Source organism: Crotalus tigris, unplaced genomic scaffold (genome assembly GCF_016545835.1).
Source record: "Crotalus tigris isolate CLP2741 ecotype Arizona unplaced genomic scaffold, ASM1654583v1 scf7180000018923.2277400, whole genome shotgun sequence".
Classification (NCBI taxonomy): Eukaryota; Metazoa; Chordata; class Lepidosauria; order Squamata; family Viperidae; genus Crotalus; species Crotalus tigris.
In genome coordinates, this window is record NW_024097276.1 from 734600 (window position 1) to 750282 (window position 15683).

The window sequence follows — 15683 nt, forward strand, 5'->3', positions numbered from 1 at the left end:
AGTTAAAACAATTGTCTAAGAACAATAACAGTTAAACATTGAATTATGTCAAACCATTTACAGTTCCTTTAAAGCAGTGGTTCTCAACCTGTGGGTCGGGACCCCATTTGGGGTCAAATGACCATTTCACGGGGGTCACCAAACCATGCTGTCCACCATTTTTTTTCCCTTTTCCCCAGCTGTCCTACTCCCTCTTATTGGTGACCACACCCACTTGGGGGTCACCACAACATGGGGAACTGTATTATGGGGTCACGGCATTAGAAAGGTTGAGAATCACTGCTTTAAAGCATTTAAGACAAATCAATATATCAATTAATACCTAATCAGTGACACTAACATCATGTTACAATGTTTATTTCAACAGTTCACATAGAAATCTTACAATAAGCACTCTTAATTGTACCATAGGAAAAGTGATAGAAACATAAACCATAAATCATATATGTTCTATTTTAAGAACATTTCATTTATCTTTGTGAACTATACTGTACAATTCTAAAGTTTATCATACAAGACATTAATGAAGAAACATGCCTAAAGCCATTCATGAATAAAGTCATAGTTTCTGAGTTGCAGTTTGAAGCTAGCTTCAGTTACTTTATTGCTTCTATGCATTTGATAAATTTGGATGTTTGCTTAAGGGTTTTGCCCTTTTCATGCATTATTTTTAAAAATGCTCAGTTTCTAAAATCATATTAAATTTAGTACTTTTTCAACTGTGCTAAATATCACTATAGGTGAATACATGTGGAAAACAGCATACTGACATCAAAGCAATGTTACATATTGATTAAATTTATATGCCACTTATTTCACTATCAAAGCAGTTCTGGAGTGCTTAAAACAGAATAGAATTGTACAATGAAGCCCTGACAATACAATGATGCTGTTCAATTAAAATAAAAATACAATTTAAATATATTAAAAGCATTTAAATCCAGTTTTAAAGAAGAAACTATTTTACCAATCCTTTAAAAACATCTCTAAAAAATGAAGTATTGTCAGATGCATTGAAAAGGTAAAGAGATATGACTGGAAAGTTGACCTAGATGAGATGGGTAGCACATAAATCTAATAAATAAATACAAATTTTAAAAAATTCTCAAAGAGAATAGTGCCACAGCAAAGGTTAACTAAATAGTAAAGATGAGCTGTTCAATCTGTTTCTAATGTACATCAATTCTTCATATTTACTCATCTTTACTCATAACAAACCAATCTATTTTATCCTATTCTTTTTTAAACTATAAATTTGAAAATGTACTTCTAATTATATATTTTTGAGTATATTTTCTACAAATATACATTGCTAATTATATCATCTCAAAGGGTCTATTTTTAAATACCTCAGCATGCATTTTTTTGCTGAGACCTTCATCACAATATTTGTGGAAAGTGTAAACCTGAGTGGAAATTAAAACATTCTAAAGCGTATTTTAGTCCAAATGCTGTAGATGAGATGTACTTATTTGAAAACTTACATTTGCTGAATTTCTCAAGCATCTTGATATCAGATGCAAATTACAGATAAATTCAACTAGTCAATCTGATAGAAATCTGGGATTAATCTAAAGATTGGCAGACTTTATTTTTGGAAGCTTGAAGATAGGCTTTGCAGTAAAAAAAATTGTAACTGCCTTTTCTAAATTAATTTATCTGCAAAACCCACATGGTTGTAACTTTCCTTGCTTCATAAGCTTTCTCTGTTTGAAGGTACCTGCATAAAATATGCTAATCCTAACTTTGACCTTTTGCTTGTATGTCAGATTTGTAGTAAGTAGTGTTCCCTTTCTGCTGCCAATCTCTCAGACTCTGTTTTTAGGGCTGGGAATGAGCAATAGAAGCTGAGAAACAATCCTTCTTCCCATGAAAAAAATAAGGACTCTATCAGTTTCCAAGATGCCATGCAAAATAGCTATTTATTTTAAATCTGGTGCTATTTATTCTTGCCCACTGTTGCCTTTTTGTAATTATCCTTCTAGCCAGCCCAAGCCAAAATGTTTATGAAAGACAGTGCTGAGTGACCAGAATAGAAACATACTATATGCCTGTAGCTGAGAAACTGGTAAAGTTGGAAACTTGGCATTATCATGAATTTTGGTGATATTATAGATGAGGCATCACAGCTTATTCATATAAACAAGACATGACAGAAGAAGAGGGAAAACTATCTTTAAAATAGAACAGCTAAAAGCAGTGGTGGGATTCAAATATGTGAACAACCGGTTCTCTGTGTGAATGCCACTTCTGGAAGTCCATTTTGGGCCCGAGCAACAAATATTAGCTACCAGTTCTGCTGAAGTGGTACGAACCAGCTGAATCCCATCACTGGCTAAAGGTGAATACAATTTGACTACATAGTAGACTGGGAATGAGACAAAGGCCATGTGGTTAAGGCACCAGCATAGAAATCAAGAGAGTGTCATTTGTGGAATGACATCATTTGTACGAAGACATTCTGAAAAAAATATAAATCACAGTTTCTTGGTCTTGGTACTCATATTCTTAACCAAGGTCTTCGTTTTTTTGTTTATTTACTTTTAAACCAGCTAATGCCACAAAGTCTTCAGTTTCCTCATTAAGTGTTCAATAGTATTTCAAGGCTTTGTAAAATCAAATCTACATCATCAGCAAAGGTCCTCAATTTGTAAGCCTCTTTTTAAATTTTCAAACCAATAATTTTCTCACCCTGTCTAATGTCTCTAGAACTAAAATAAAAAGTAAAGGAGAAAAAAAAAGAAATCAAGAGAGTGTGAGTTGTAACCCTACTTTAGGCACAAAATCCAGCTGGGTGTTTTTGTGCCAGGCACTGACCCTCAGAAAAATTCACCTCAGAGGGTTGGTGTTATGGGAAAAGTAAGAAGAGGAAGGGGTATTAGGTATGTTTGCTGTCTTAAATTGTTTATAAAAAAATAAGATGAGATTTTAAAAATGATGATCTTCCTGCTATAGCTAGAGGACACCTTTCTAATATGAATTTTCTTCCATATATTATATACCCTGTCTTATATCTGTTGAGAAAGGGCAGCATTGGTGGTGATATAAACATCTTAGTGCATGAAAGCCTAGGAGGCCCACTCAAATCCCCTTTCTACCCTTTCCTTCCCAACTCTTCAACCCTTTGCTGCATAGTATAAAGCTGCCATATGTATGCTTCAGAACATTAGATGACAACCAAAAGTTAGATTTTCTGCATTTCTTACTTGCCTCATCTTGTGGTTGTCTGGATTTTTGCTACCCAAATATGGAATCAGAATAAGAGCCAAAAGACCAGAAAGGAAGCATGAAGGAAATGAGTGAGGAGAGTTCTTACTGCTGCTGCTCTGCTATCCCTTTTCCTTATCCACTGAATTTCCCAAGTTAGTGGTCTCTTCAGCACAAACGGATGCTCTAGTAATGAAGCCTTTTGAGAGCTCTAAAAGCCTTGATATGCATTTCTGTACTTCTGGTCCACTAATCCAAGAGATATAGGATTAATTGGATAACTGTCTTTAAAGCTGGAGAAAGGATTCTGAACTACCCTCCTATCTTTCTACCCTCCTATCCAAGGCTGACTCTTTCCATTACTTTCAAAATACATTATGGTTGGGGATTATGTGACAACGTCATGCTACCTTGCCTTCCAATATGTGAAGAAATGTTGAATGTTTGTTTTCATTGAAGGGAAAGTTTTAAAACATCTTAGCCAGTAAGAGGCCAAAGACACAAAAGAGACAAATATCTATTTCTACCCTCAATCCAGCCTCAGAAGGATGTAGGAAATCTTAGAGCAGTAGATGTACTTTAAGTGGGGAGTTCAGATTGTTTTATCCAACTAATGAAAATGATGCCTATTTATCTCTTGCATGAACACTTTTATATTTTTTCTCAGTTTTCCATGTTTCTATTCCCCTTTGGACTAAGCAGTCTAGTGCAAAATGTAGAATTGGAAGAAGGAATAATAAGCTAAAGTATTTGGGTATAAGGTATAAAAAGGAAAACAAATATACTTTAAAATTGTTTACATCAGTACCATTCACCTTACCACTCTGTAACTTCTTATTCTTCCTTCTACAATGCCTAGGAACCTCTCCAAGTCTTGCCTTTTGCACCTTAACTTCTCAATATTTTTTTTGCAGATCTCATCAACTCAATCCATCTGTTAAAAAAAATGATTCTATTAGGAAACTCTGCTGTATATTAAAGCTCATTTTCTAACACCTATGTGTTTGATATGGTTGCAAAAATTGGTTAACTTTTGAGGCATAACATCACTGTGCTGATATTGCTTTTCCAGTCTGGGAGCCCAAAGAAGTTGAAATTGATCATCTTGTTATTTAAGCTAGCATCTCAAAAGTTCTTGGTGCATTTCTTTGCCTTAATCACATCAACAGTAACATAATGCATTTATAATAGTCCGGGTTTTCTTCTAAAAACTCTCTATTTATATTCAAGGGGAAAAAGATATTTAAAGTGATTCAGAGAGAAAATATCATACAATTCTAAAACAAGTGACATAATTCACTAGAGAAATTTGCTATTTCTAGGTCAAGAATGAACCTGCATCATCTGTAGGAAATCGTCAAAAATACATCATTTTTCTAACGCTTAAGCATATCTTTGTAAAATCAGTTCTAATTTTTTCTGACTAGTGAACCTCTTAGTAGTCAAAGTATGATGCCAACACAACAGCCTCTTTACTGGTCATTCCCCTCCCTTGAAAAAAAATTACTGCATTCCTCTCCTAAGAGTTTCTAAATGCAGCAATTAGAACAATTAGGCAGGGTGTCTTCCCCCCTTCATGTAAAAATGATTCTTCCTGTAGTGTGATTGTGTTTCTGTCTATTTGCATTAGCAGAAAATGCATTTTTAATCATGCTTCAGATTGGAAACATATTTTTATTATTAATAGCATTTCAGAGCTGTGTATGAAAACATTTAATCTGCAGGATTCCTTACAATGGATGGAATTGTTATACATTAGACTCGTGATTCCTTTGTTATGCATTAGACTCGTGTTGCTCAACCTTATCTCGAGAATTCTGGGAGTTGAAATCCACACATCTTAAAATTACAGAAGTTGAGAAATACTACATTAGACTTCTAAAGCTTCAAATATAGTTGTTGTAATAGTTGTAAATGACGACAGACAAAGCAGATGGTGCTGCTAGTGTTTGGTACTGTTGACACCATTGTTACCAGTTCCTTGTTCCATTAATGTTTCAAAATCAACAGCAGTGCCACCTGGACAACAGAAAATAAGAAATGGTAATTTATTTGGTATAAATGACTTTAAATTTTTTGGACAAAATTTTGAAAACATTGTCTTAGATTGGATTACTATGTTAGGATATTTCATGCTTGCTAAAATATTGGCCAAATGTGCCCATACTGATGAAAAGATAAGAAACAGAGCCTATTAAATGATACTGAAGAAAAAAAGATTTGGTTAGTATGTTTTCAACCCTACAAAAAATCTGTTAATTCAAAATATGGATCTTTTAAATGAACAATTCTGTTTTTAGGATTGTTTGTATGTTTACTTCTGTGTTGTATCTAATAACATGACTTTGTGTTTTTCTTAAGACTGGAAAAAGATCTAAAAACAGCAGGATTTTTTTTTATTTTAAAAAATGAAGATAACTTTCTGGGACAGACAGGATCACTGGGGAGGAATACAATTTTCATTTCTGCCTCCCGTGAGCCTATTCCCAGCATGATTCTGCTCTTTCCAGTCTATCAAATGACTTTCTGATGGAATGAGGTTTATGTAATTCATAATGTATTTGTAAGGAAAAACTTTGCATGTGTGCATGAGAGTGTTTGTGTAAATATACATGCTTACCTAACCATACACACTTGTAATTTAGTATGTACAGTAAATATGCTGATATTTGCTGATATAATATATGTGCAGCCCGTGGAGACTTGTAGCCTATCATTTGGTGCTTCATAAGTTTTCCAGACTACTGTAACATTATCTTGGTTTCCTATAAATACTTACAGGATTGCATTATACATCTCCAGTCAAACAATCATTTCAGGTGTCCTTTTCTTCTCTAAAATAACTGGTCTTAAAGCAGAGTCCTCTAGAAAATGGTGTGCTAACTGGGGGTGTTGAGTCCTCGAGTCAACGGTGAATGAATAGAGCACATTCTGTAATTCCAACAGCCTTTTATTTCAGTAGTTCTCTCTCCATCACAGTGCTCGCAGGCCTCTCTGACTCCTTTAATAGAATCCCCGGGCAAAAAGGTAACATTCTGGCGCGCTTCTGCACCTCGCGCATGCGCGAAGCCGGCACCACTCAGTCTGGTCCCGAGCAGCTTGCAACTGCCCGGGACCATTGCAACGTCCCGAGCCTGCCTTTGCAGGCTCAAGACACAACAGGGGGAATATGTTTTCTCCTGCCAACAAGCAGCTGTTTTTGCAACCAATGCTAATCCTTTGAAAGCATTCCCCAGATTTGAATGAGAACAACTAGGAACAACCCTAGACAGGCTTCAGACTACCATGTAGTTGCATGGAAAGAAAAATCTTGATTATTGTAATTCTTGGGTAAAATGGTTGGAGGTTTGGAGCGCCATCTTTTCCTGTCCATGTTTCTTTGGGTTTTTTTTAGACACACTTCATTTTAAACATCATGTTTTGAATTTATTTAGTTTTTGCTCTTGACTTACATCTTAAATTATGGGAATTTTCCCTTTCTTTTCTATTTATTCTCTATTGTGGAAAATATCTTAATTTTTCCTATGTCATTTTGTTAAAAAAGATACAGTTCCTTGATTGCTTACATTTTGTTGTAAAGATCAGGGTATAACAAAATTTGGATTATATTAAAATGAAGACAACAATAAATGAAGGATCTGAACATTATACATTATTAGACTTTTTACAATTTCTACAAAAAGAAATACAGAAGAAAGGCAAAAGCCAGATTAAATTAATGTCAAAGTTTTCTTGGAAACCTTCAGAAAAAAATACTTTTGAGTTATAACCTCTGAATGAAATTAGTTAAAAAGTTTGATGATTTAACAACAGTTGTAAATCAACCTAAGCATGATACTTGGATACAAGTAACAGCATCTAAATCTGATTTCAGATTGGGTTGATTGTAAGTTAATTAGTTGCTGACAGAATTGAAGGAGAAGAAGTTTTGTTTGAGAATTGTGGGCTTGTTGGAGAGGGCTGAAAGGGGTATGAATTTAAAAGAGAGATGACAATATAGATCAGTGATGAACTGGACTTTTATTAAGAAAACTGGTGGAGATTGTGGATTAGACATAATATATTCAATTAAAAAACAGCTATTAAGAGATGTTGTGGTTCAACTTGTACAAAAATCTTCTGAACAAGTACTGCAGGGATATTCACAACAGAGATTTATAACTTTGAGGAATGAAATGTAATTGTTTGGAAAGATCCCAGTTATAATTTTAAGGAAAGGTTTTGTTATTAAGAACCAATCAAAGATATTTGATATTGAACAGATCAGAGATAATGATGGCAGTAGTTTATAGTAGGTTAGAAGCTCTTGTGGACTTTCTGGGTGTGAAATACAATAATAGATTGTTAACAGAGGGCTTTGAAGTTTAGTGTAGTTGTTTGGTTTCCCTGTTAGCTGATTCTTTTTTTATAGTAGAAAGATGATAAGTTAAATTATCTGGGCAAATAGAGCTGTAGAAGTTGTAGACCTTTTTGCAAGGGGTGAAACTATTATTGTTGAAATATATTTATCAGTATTCAACTAGAGGGGCAATTTATGTGTATGTTTTTTTCTTTTTTAATGAACATTTTTGTCTTTTTTAGTTTTGCTTTGTTTTCTTTTTTTGGTTGAAGTTTTTATTTTAACTTTGGAAATAAAATAAAAAATATTTAAATAAATAGTGATCTTGATGCTTCATGTTATAATAGGGTGATTCAGAATTTGGAAACTATTAGCATATTTGTCATTGTTTGGAGGCTTTTGGGGTCCCTTCCTGCTTTGAGTGAAACAGAAGTTTCATTCTGGTTTTGTGGTAAAGTTTTACTATTCCTGTCTAGCCTTTGATAGGAATTGAAATTCTACAAGTTTCTTAAAATTTAATTTTCTCTCATTTTGTTCAATTATACTCACTCATTCTTTTTTTGTGTGAGGATCAGAGTTCAATATTTTAGTTTTAAACATTTCTAATTTCTTTCTGGACAATTGTTCTGCTAGCACTATTTTGGACTTGGTGCTTTAAGCTAGGAGGAAGGATATTGCCATTTACAACTGTGTGCAGGTATTTGTTCTCCACTCCTTCCTGAGAACTTCAGATCTGGTTATTTCCAATTTTCATCTGAGTCCACAAGAAGCTTCTCTGGATTTTTTGTTTTATTTTATTTTATTGAGATAGGTCATTGATATTGCAAATAAAGCACATTCCTACCTTTTATATAGAGAAAATTATTCATTGTTTTCCTGCTTTGAATTTATAAATAAAAGTTTGGAATACAGTGTATATATTCTGGATTATATTACCATATTCTCTTACACACTTAAGGTTGCTAAGCGTATGAGACACTGATAGGACTTCTGAACTATTTTGTTTTTTATTTGGATTTACTTCTGAGTTTTGGGGAGTGATACACAGTCAGAGCTGTGGATGAGAGGAAAGGTGTTTAGAACCTGAGATATCCAGTTAATATGCCTCGATGCAAGCTAATTTGTAGAAGATTGCTTCTTTCTCTTTTAAATTAGATATTGTTAAAAATAGTAACAAGAATAAAAGCAGAAAATGCCAATGTAGAATACTGAATACAATTTACTGCTCCATTAAATCAAGCTGAAGTCTTGGTGATTGCATCCATGCACTTTTCTTGGCCTGATTTGTCTAAAACATACATCTTCAAGAAAATTATTCTACTGCCTTCCAGACAGAGAGTCAAGAGGGCAAATGGTGGAATGTGCACAACACCATCACACAAATGTCATTGCTTACATACTTGCAATAGACACCAGGATGCAAGCCCCTTGCAGGGGCATTTGCATGACAACATCAAGGCATGTCGTTTTGGCACTGTTTTCTGTGGATGCCATTGCTGCTTTCTGCAAACAATGGAAAATTAGACCATAGGCAAAGAAACAGAGGAAGTGAAAGAAATTTAGAGAATTACCTCTGTCAAGTGAAAATGTGACAGTTGTAAAATACAAATAGATTGTTTTTCTCGTTTTATTCACAGCTTTTATTTTTAAAAAAAAAAAACCCAACTCTTAACTATTTTGGTTTTATATTTCTACTAATTAAGATGGGTTCTTTCTTTTACAAAGTTTTAAAAATAGAATTTACATATAACTTCTACATACCCAAATATTTTTATTTCTCTAAGCCAGTGGTTCTCAACCTTTCTAATGTCGCGACCCCATAATACAGTTCCCCATGTTGTGGTGACCCCCAACCACTTATACACACCGGGTGCCAGGGGCATGGCCAAAGAAAAGGGGAAAAAATGGCAGACAGCCTTGTTTGTGGACCCCCATGAAATGGTCGTTCGACCCCAAATGGGGTCCCGACCCACAGGTTGAGAACCACTGCTCTAAGCGCTAAATGTAAAATACCTTCTAACAACCCGTCCATCTGTCAACAGTCAAAAAAATCTCCAATCTTTAATGTAGGTACACTTGGTCACAGTTGATTCTTCTTCCTGAACTTAATGCTCTTTAGAAGTATTGTTTAGATTTCAAATCCCATGAACTTTCCTGTCCATTGATTATTTAAACAATATAAAATCAACCAAATAGAGTTGATTTTATTATTTGTAATTTTAAGCAATTGCCTTATTTCTGGTAACTGCTGTGCCAAAAATCCATCCTGCAGGTTCTCAAAAGTCTTATTCCAAAGAAAAAATGATGTTCTGTTTTTCTACTTTATTCTCAGAGTAGGTGAGAATCTCTTTCAAATGTATATTACTATTTCTGAGCTTATTGTTTCAGATGGCAAAAGATATTACACTTTGTGAGTTTGGCTATTTTTTCTATGAAGATCTTTCCATCCACTTCAAACAGCGCTGATTTTTAGGCTGGTCAGTCTGAGAATGCCTAATGAGAAAAGTGATCATCTTAAGTCTTCTCCTTAAGATTTAATTCAAGCATGGGAAATCTTGCAGGAGGCAGGCCACAAAAGCTATACTGAAAAATGAAGTTGAAATGACATGCTAATAGACTAATAGGGAAGATGTCTATGATAAATAAATGTTTAATTGGAGAATATTCATCCACCGTGTTTTATGTCATTTGACTGATGTAGTTGTGCAAATGACATAAAAGAGATCATTTGTTTCAATTTATGTCATTTGCATAATGAATCCAACTTACTTTTATGTTTCATTTTTCCCAACAAATCACAAAATAACTTGTTACTTTCATATTAGCATTTCCACATTCTGAAATTTTTCCATTCACGTTCCACTTCCTTAATAAATAATTTACAAATACAGAAATTTATATATTTGTTTCTCCGTTTATGTGTAACTTGTTTTTCACATTTTCCTATCAAACACTTTGGCCTTCGATGCATGTGTTTTAAGATTATATCCATCATTGCATCATAGTCTATCTAAAATTGACATCAAATAATTTGATTCTAAACTACAAGCAGTGTAATCTGCATATACCTATATTCATATCCTCGACTAACACTTCTACTCTTACCCCAAGAATTCCTGTATTATTATTCCTATTATAAATAACCAGAGAGGGAAACCACATATTGTTACTCCCCGGTCAGTGCTGAACCATATACTAAGTATACCACTTATATTTATACATGTATTACTTTCATCACATAAAAGTCTTATATTCAGCAAACAGCCTTCAAATGAACATATTATCATTTGATTACTTTTTATGTTAATCCAGAAAAAATATTACTGTCTTGCTACTGCAATTTTCAGGCAAAAAATGGACAGCTTTGTGTCTGCCAAATAATGTGGAGTACTCTCCATTTCATCAGAATAATCTTATATCAGTTCTCAGAAGCTTCTGTTAATCCATATCTTTTAATTCAATTTATTAGAGGGAATGTTCTCATAATTATAAACTTGAATTAATTACTTCTAAAGCATTTCAAAGAAAAGATACATTTTATGTTGATTTATACTAAATGATGAAAGGTATAAAGTGTGTTAAGAAATACTTCAAAAATATTCTATCTAATAAATTTTCAGAAATAGACATAATAGATAAATTTGTTTTACTAGGCCAATAGTACTCGTACTTTTTTTTCAGATACTTACAAATTGTTAGAAATTTTCACAAACTTTTAAAACTTTTGTTTAAAAAAACAAAATTTTAATAATAATTTCTTTTTTTTCTTCAGCCCTGTCATCATTATCAAAGTCAATTCCCTCTGAAAACAAAACCCTTAAATCAGACTATTAAGAAGGATCCTATACCAGATCCTTATTTCATCATTCAACCATAATTAAAACAAGAGGTCCACCAAGCTCTCTGAGCTTGCTTGTTTTCTTGCAGAGGTTTCATCATCTGTTACCTATTTAGGGTAATGAAACCTTGCAAGAAACCAATCAAGCTCAGAGAGCACCAAGGACCCCTCATTTCAATTCTGAACTACAAATATTCTCCTTCATTCATAATCAGAACAAATTATGTCTTTGTCATCAGATAAAATAAGTCAAAAGCATGGACAACAATATAGAACAAAACGCTATATTAGCTACCAACTAGAAAAAAGCTATAAATATATGCTATTAAAGACAATAATAACTGGATACTTGACTTATCCTAATTGTGAGAACGTGCGACTGGCCCAAAGTCCCCCAGAGGGGTTACATACATGAAGATAGATTTGAATATGAATCTCTAAAATTAAATATTATTCAAAATTCATAATTACCTTTAGAAATGAAAATCTGAAAGTTTTCCTGACAACAAAAAATAACATATGATAGGAATAAAGTGTACCAATTGAGGCCTTCACTATTTTCTCCAAGGTATAGAAACAATGGTATAACTTTAGTATGTCTGTCAAGGAGCTTTCAAACAATTCAGCAATTTTCATAATGACACATAGTAGTCTTAATGACTATTTAGGAAATACTTATATTGCAAACTTAGTACCATATTTTCTGGCATATAAGACGACTGGGCGTATAAGACGACCCCCAACTTTTGAGAAGATTTTCATGGTTTAGAAAGTTGTCTTATACACCGGAAAATATGAGTACTTTAACTTTCTAATAAAGGTAATGTAAGTCCTAAACACATTAGTATTTCATTATATTTCATTGCTTGTTCCTGATTTGCTGAAGACAAATGTAGCTGGGTAACATCCCATAATAAGCATGGGGGTGCACTTGTGAAGCTTTGCAGTATATGAGGAACTGCCTCACCCCAATGGGACTAGCTGGCCCCTCTCATTCCAGTGGAAGCAGCCTAATTTGGATCCCACTGGCCAAAGAATTTCTGCTGCTGGGCTCCAGGAGAAGATTTCTGCTGTGCCCCCTCCCCCCGAATATTCTACCATCAGAGGTGAGATTCCCCCCCCCTCAGACACACAAGAACACAATCCTGGCCTTCTGGCAGAGCCAGAAGTTCCAGTTGCTGTGAAGCCAAAGGTGGGCTGGGGCCCCTGGTGCTGGATGCCCTGCAGTGGGGATGGCCCGATGGGATTGTTGGAGGCCGAGACTGCTGTTTTGTAGAGGCCATTGAACACCCCCGTGTTACTGATGCTGTTGATCTCCATGGCAGAGTTGAGGTCATTCTTCCAGGTGCAGGTCAGAGAGGACTAAAGGAGAGTGGGAGGGGCGAGGAAAGCGGGTTGTGGCACTAGCCAAGCCCAGATGTCCAACAGGTAGAGACTTTGGATCCATTTTCTCCGTGAGATCTGAAAACATCCTCTATTCCCACTTGCCCGACCCCCAAGGCTGCCCACACCGGGTGGGGCTGTCAAAGGTGGCTCATCCTAAAGTCTGTCAGTGAAGGCGCCTGCCAGACCACTTCTGGGACGACACCCCGCAGGCGGATCACTCAATCATCTGCGCAGCGAGAGCACCAGCCACGGCGGCAGGTTGCCAAAGAAGTGGCCAAGCTGAGTGTCCGTCTGTTGGGGTCGCAGGGCTTCTGGTGCTCAGCGCGAAGGCACCGGGTGCAGTCAACCCCAAGGAAGCAGCACCCTCTGCGCAGCCCACCGGCTCCGACCAGCTGCTCCTGCTGCCCACCCAAACAGAGGCTGGTGGGGGGGTTCCCTGGGGGAGGAAAAGCCCCACTCGCACTGCCTCCCTCCACTGCCCTAGACTTGGAGGGGCAGGATCCCCGCCTGAGGGGCGGACGCTTCTGCGAAATTGCTGGCCTTCTGCAAGCGCTGAGCAGCACTTCGGCAGCAAGAGGGGAGGGGGCACTTCTTCTCGGGAAGCCCCCACCACTGACCCAACATGGGCATTCTTACTCAGCTGGCTCTTCGCCAGCGCTCCTCTCCCACCATTGGTCCACCAACGCTCCAACCTCGCCCCGCTGTTTCTCGGAGGGACACTTTTCTAGGGCTATTTGGCTGCGTGGGACACTTAAACTCTCATCCGGACAGCCAATCCCCACACCAAGAGGTGAGGAGCATGGTGCGCAGGATACGGGGGAGCTTGCTTTGATGTACCATATTTTCTGGCATATAAGACGACTGGGCATATAAGACGACCTCCAACTTTTGAGAAGATTTTCATGGTTTAGACAGTCGTCTTATATGCCGGAAAATACAGTAGTTCAAAAGCATGAATATGAGAATAAATAAATACATACCACTTCAGTACGAAGGTAACAAGAGTGCGGTGCACCTCAACATAAAGTCATGCTGGCCACATGACCACAGAAATGTCTTCAAACAATGCTGGGTCCCTTGACTAAGAAACAGAGATGATCAACTGGACAAGAAAAACCTTTACTCTTTTAATGGCTTGCCATACAAGATAATTACTTGCACATAGCTAATGGAATAGATCCATTGTGTTATGCTTGTCTCTAAAGCTATAAATATTGTAACCTTTTTAATCCTGTCATATATCTTGGGAGACAAGTCCCACGATATGATAGCTAAATATTTTTCTCCTTATTGGTTAGCTTCCTTTATTCATAGCGCATAGAATAAATGATACATAAATTGTACTTTGTGTGTGGGGAAATCTGAATAGTGAACTTTTTGAATCAGAGGATGATGATATAAGAACAATGGATTCTCAGACACCTGAGGTTGTTTTGCTGGAAAGGCTGCCTCTGAGATTACCATATCAAAGGTTAGTTAAAAATAACTTATCTAGGGAGTCTTTCAAGTACAATTTCAATGTAAAGCTCATCCTTGGGGGATAAAAAAAATTGCACATAAGGATTAATCCAAGGTTGCCCTGAGATTTATCTTTGGCAGGAGTTTATAAAATGGAGAGAAAGGCTTGGCCATCGCAAATAGGTACACACACAAAAAGTCAAGATTAATAAGACAAGATTCTAATTAGTTCAAAGTTAATCTTTGAAGTTTTCACTGTCAAGAAAGGCAATTAAAAGAAGGAGTGATGTGGATGGCATCCTTTCTTGTGTCACTTTGGCTCAGACTTAGCAAGATATCTTTAACCAGTCACTCATGCTTTATCACATATTGTGGTAAAACCAGACCTATATTTCACTAGGAAAAAAACTGCAACTGAGAATGGTCCAGAAGGTATAGAACAACTTGCTTTCAGATATCATTGCAAAAAGTATTTCCCTATCACTGTCAACAGTATATTAATGTGGAAACAGATGACAAAATATCTATCTGAATAGACTACTAAAATGTACTAGGCATTTTACATATCTTTTCCTTTTGCTTATTTTATGTATATATTAAATACTTTAAATATTAAATATTATTAAATATTACATTGAATGTAAATAAATTAAATTCTGCCTGTCCTGTATTTAAATTTTGCTTCCTTGCTTTTCTTCATAGGGTTGGAATTGATACAGATGAAGATCAAAGGATAGAAACTGCTATTGAGGCAAGTTAAAATTTAAATATAAATATTTGAAAAGAAATTTATATTGATATGTGTGGAACTGAATGCTTTAAATTTTACAATATGTTTTCTAAGATGCTCAGGAAAATCTCAAATTCTGATCCTAAAATCAGGAAGTCATATATCTTTTGTCATATATCTTTTGTACATTCACCCAGATTGTAAAATAAGTTATTTTATTGTTGATGCTGAATAATTTCAGTTTTGGTATTTTAATAGAAGAAATCCATTAGCTGTTTCTCATTTCCATTTCTGAAGGCATTTTGGAAAATTATGATCTTTGTAATCAGACACATTTATTATTCATAATCTAAATTTTGAGAAATTTCTTAAAGTTCTTACACATTGCTTTGTAAAATTTCTGAATATGTCTTATTCCCTCCTTGTTTCTTGAGGACTGTTTTCAGCAGCCTTCCCAAATCTGGTTAAGAATTCTGGAAACTATAGTCCCAGAATATTGGGAAATAGCAGATTAAATACAGTAGCAAATATTGAAATTTGAAACGTAAACTTTATTGCAGCCAAATCCAGCCTATAATACGTATTCAGAGTATCTGTAGTTCCATCACAATTGGTAGTTAATATGGAACCAGCAACATCTAGACATACACAGATTGGACATTGTTTAGAGTCCACTTTGTAAACCCTCTTTCCCTTCCTCCACTCTTTTTTTTATGATATGCATC

General features: G+C 35.6%; 1 protein-coding gene across 1 annotated transcript in view; it reads left to right on the top strand.

Moving 5' to 3' along the window:
- Positions 1-15683, top strand: part of SLC9A9 (solute carrier family 9 member A9) — a 235042-nt gene that overhangs the window by 156195 nt on the left and 63164 nt on the right. The window contains exon 13 of the mRNA XM_039357425.1: positions 14931-14979. Coding sequence (XP_039213359.1) covers positions 14931-14979 — 49 coding nt within the window. The remainder of the gene's footprint in view (positions 1-14930; positions 14980-15683) is intronic.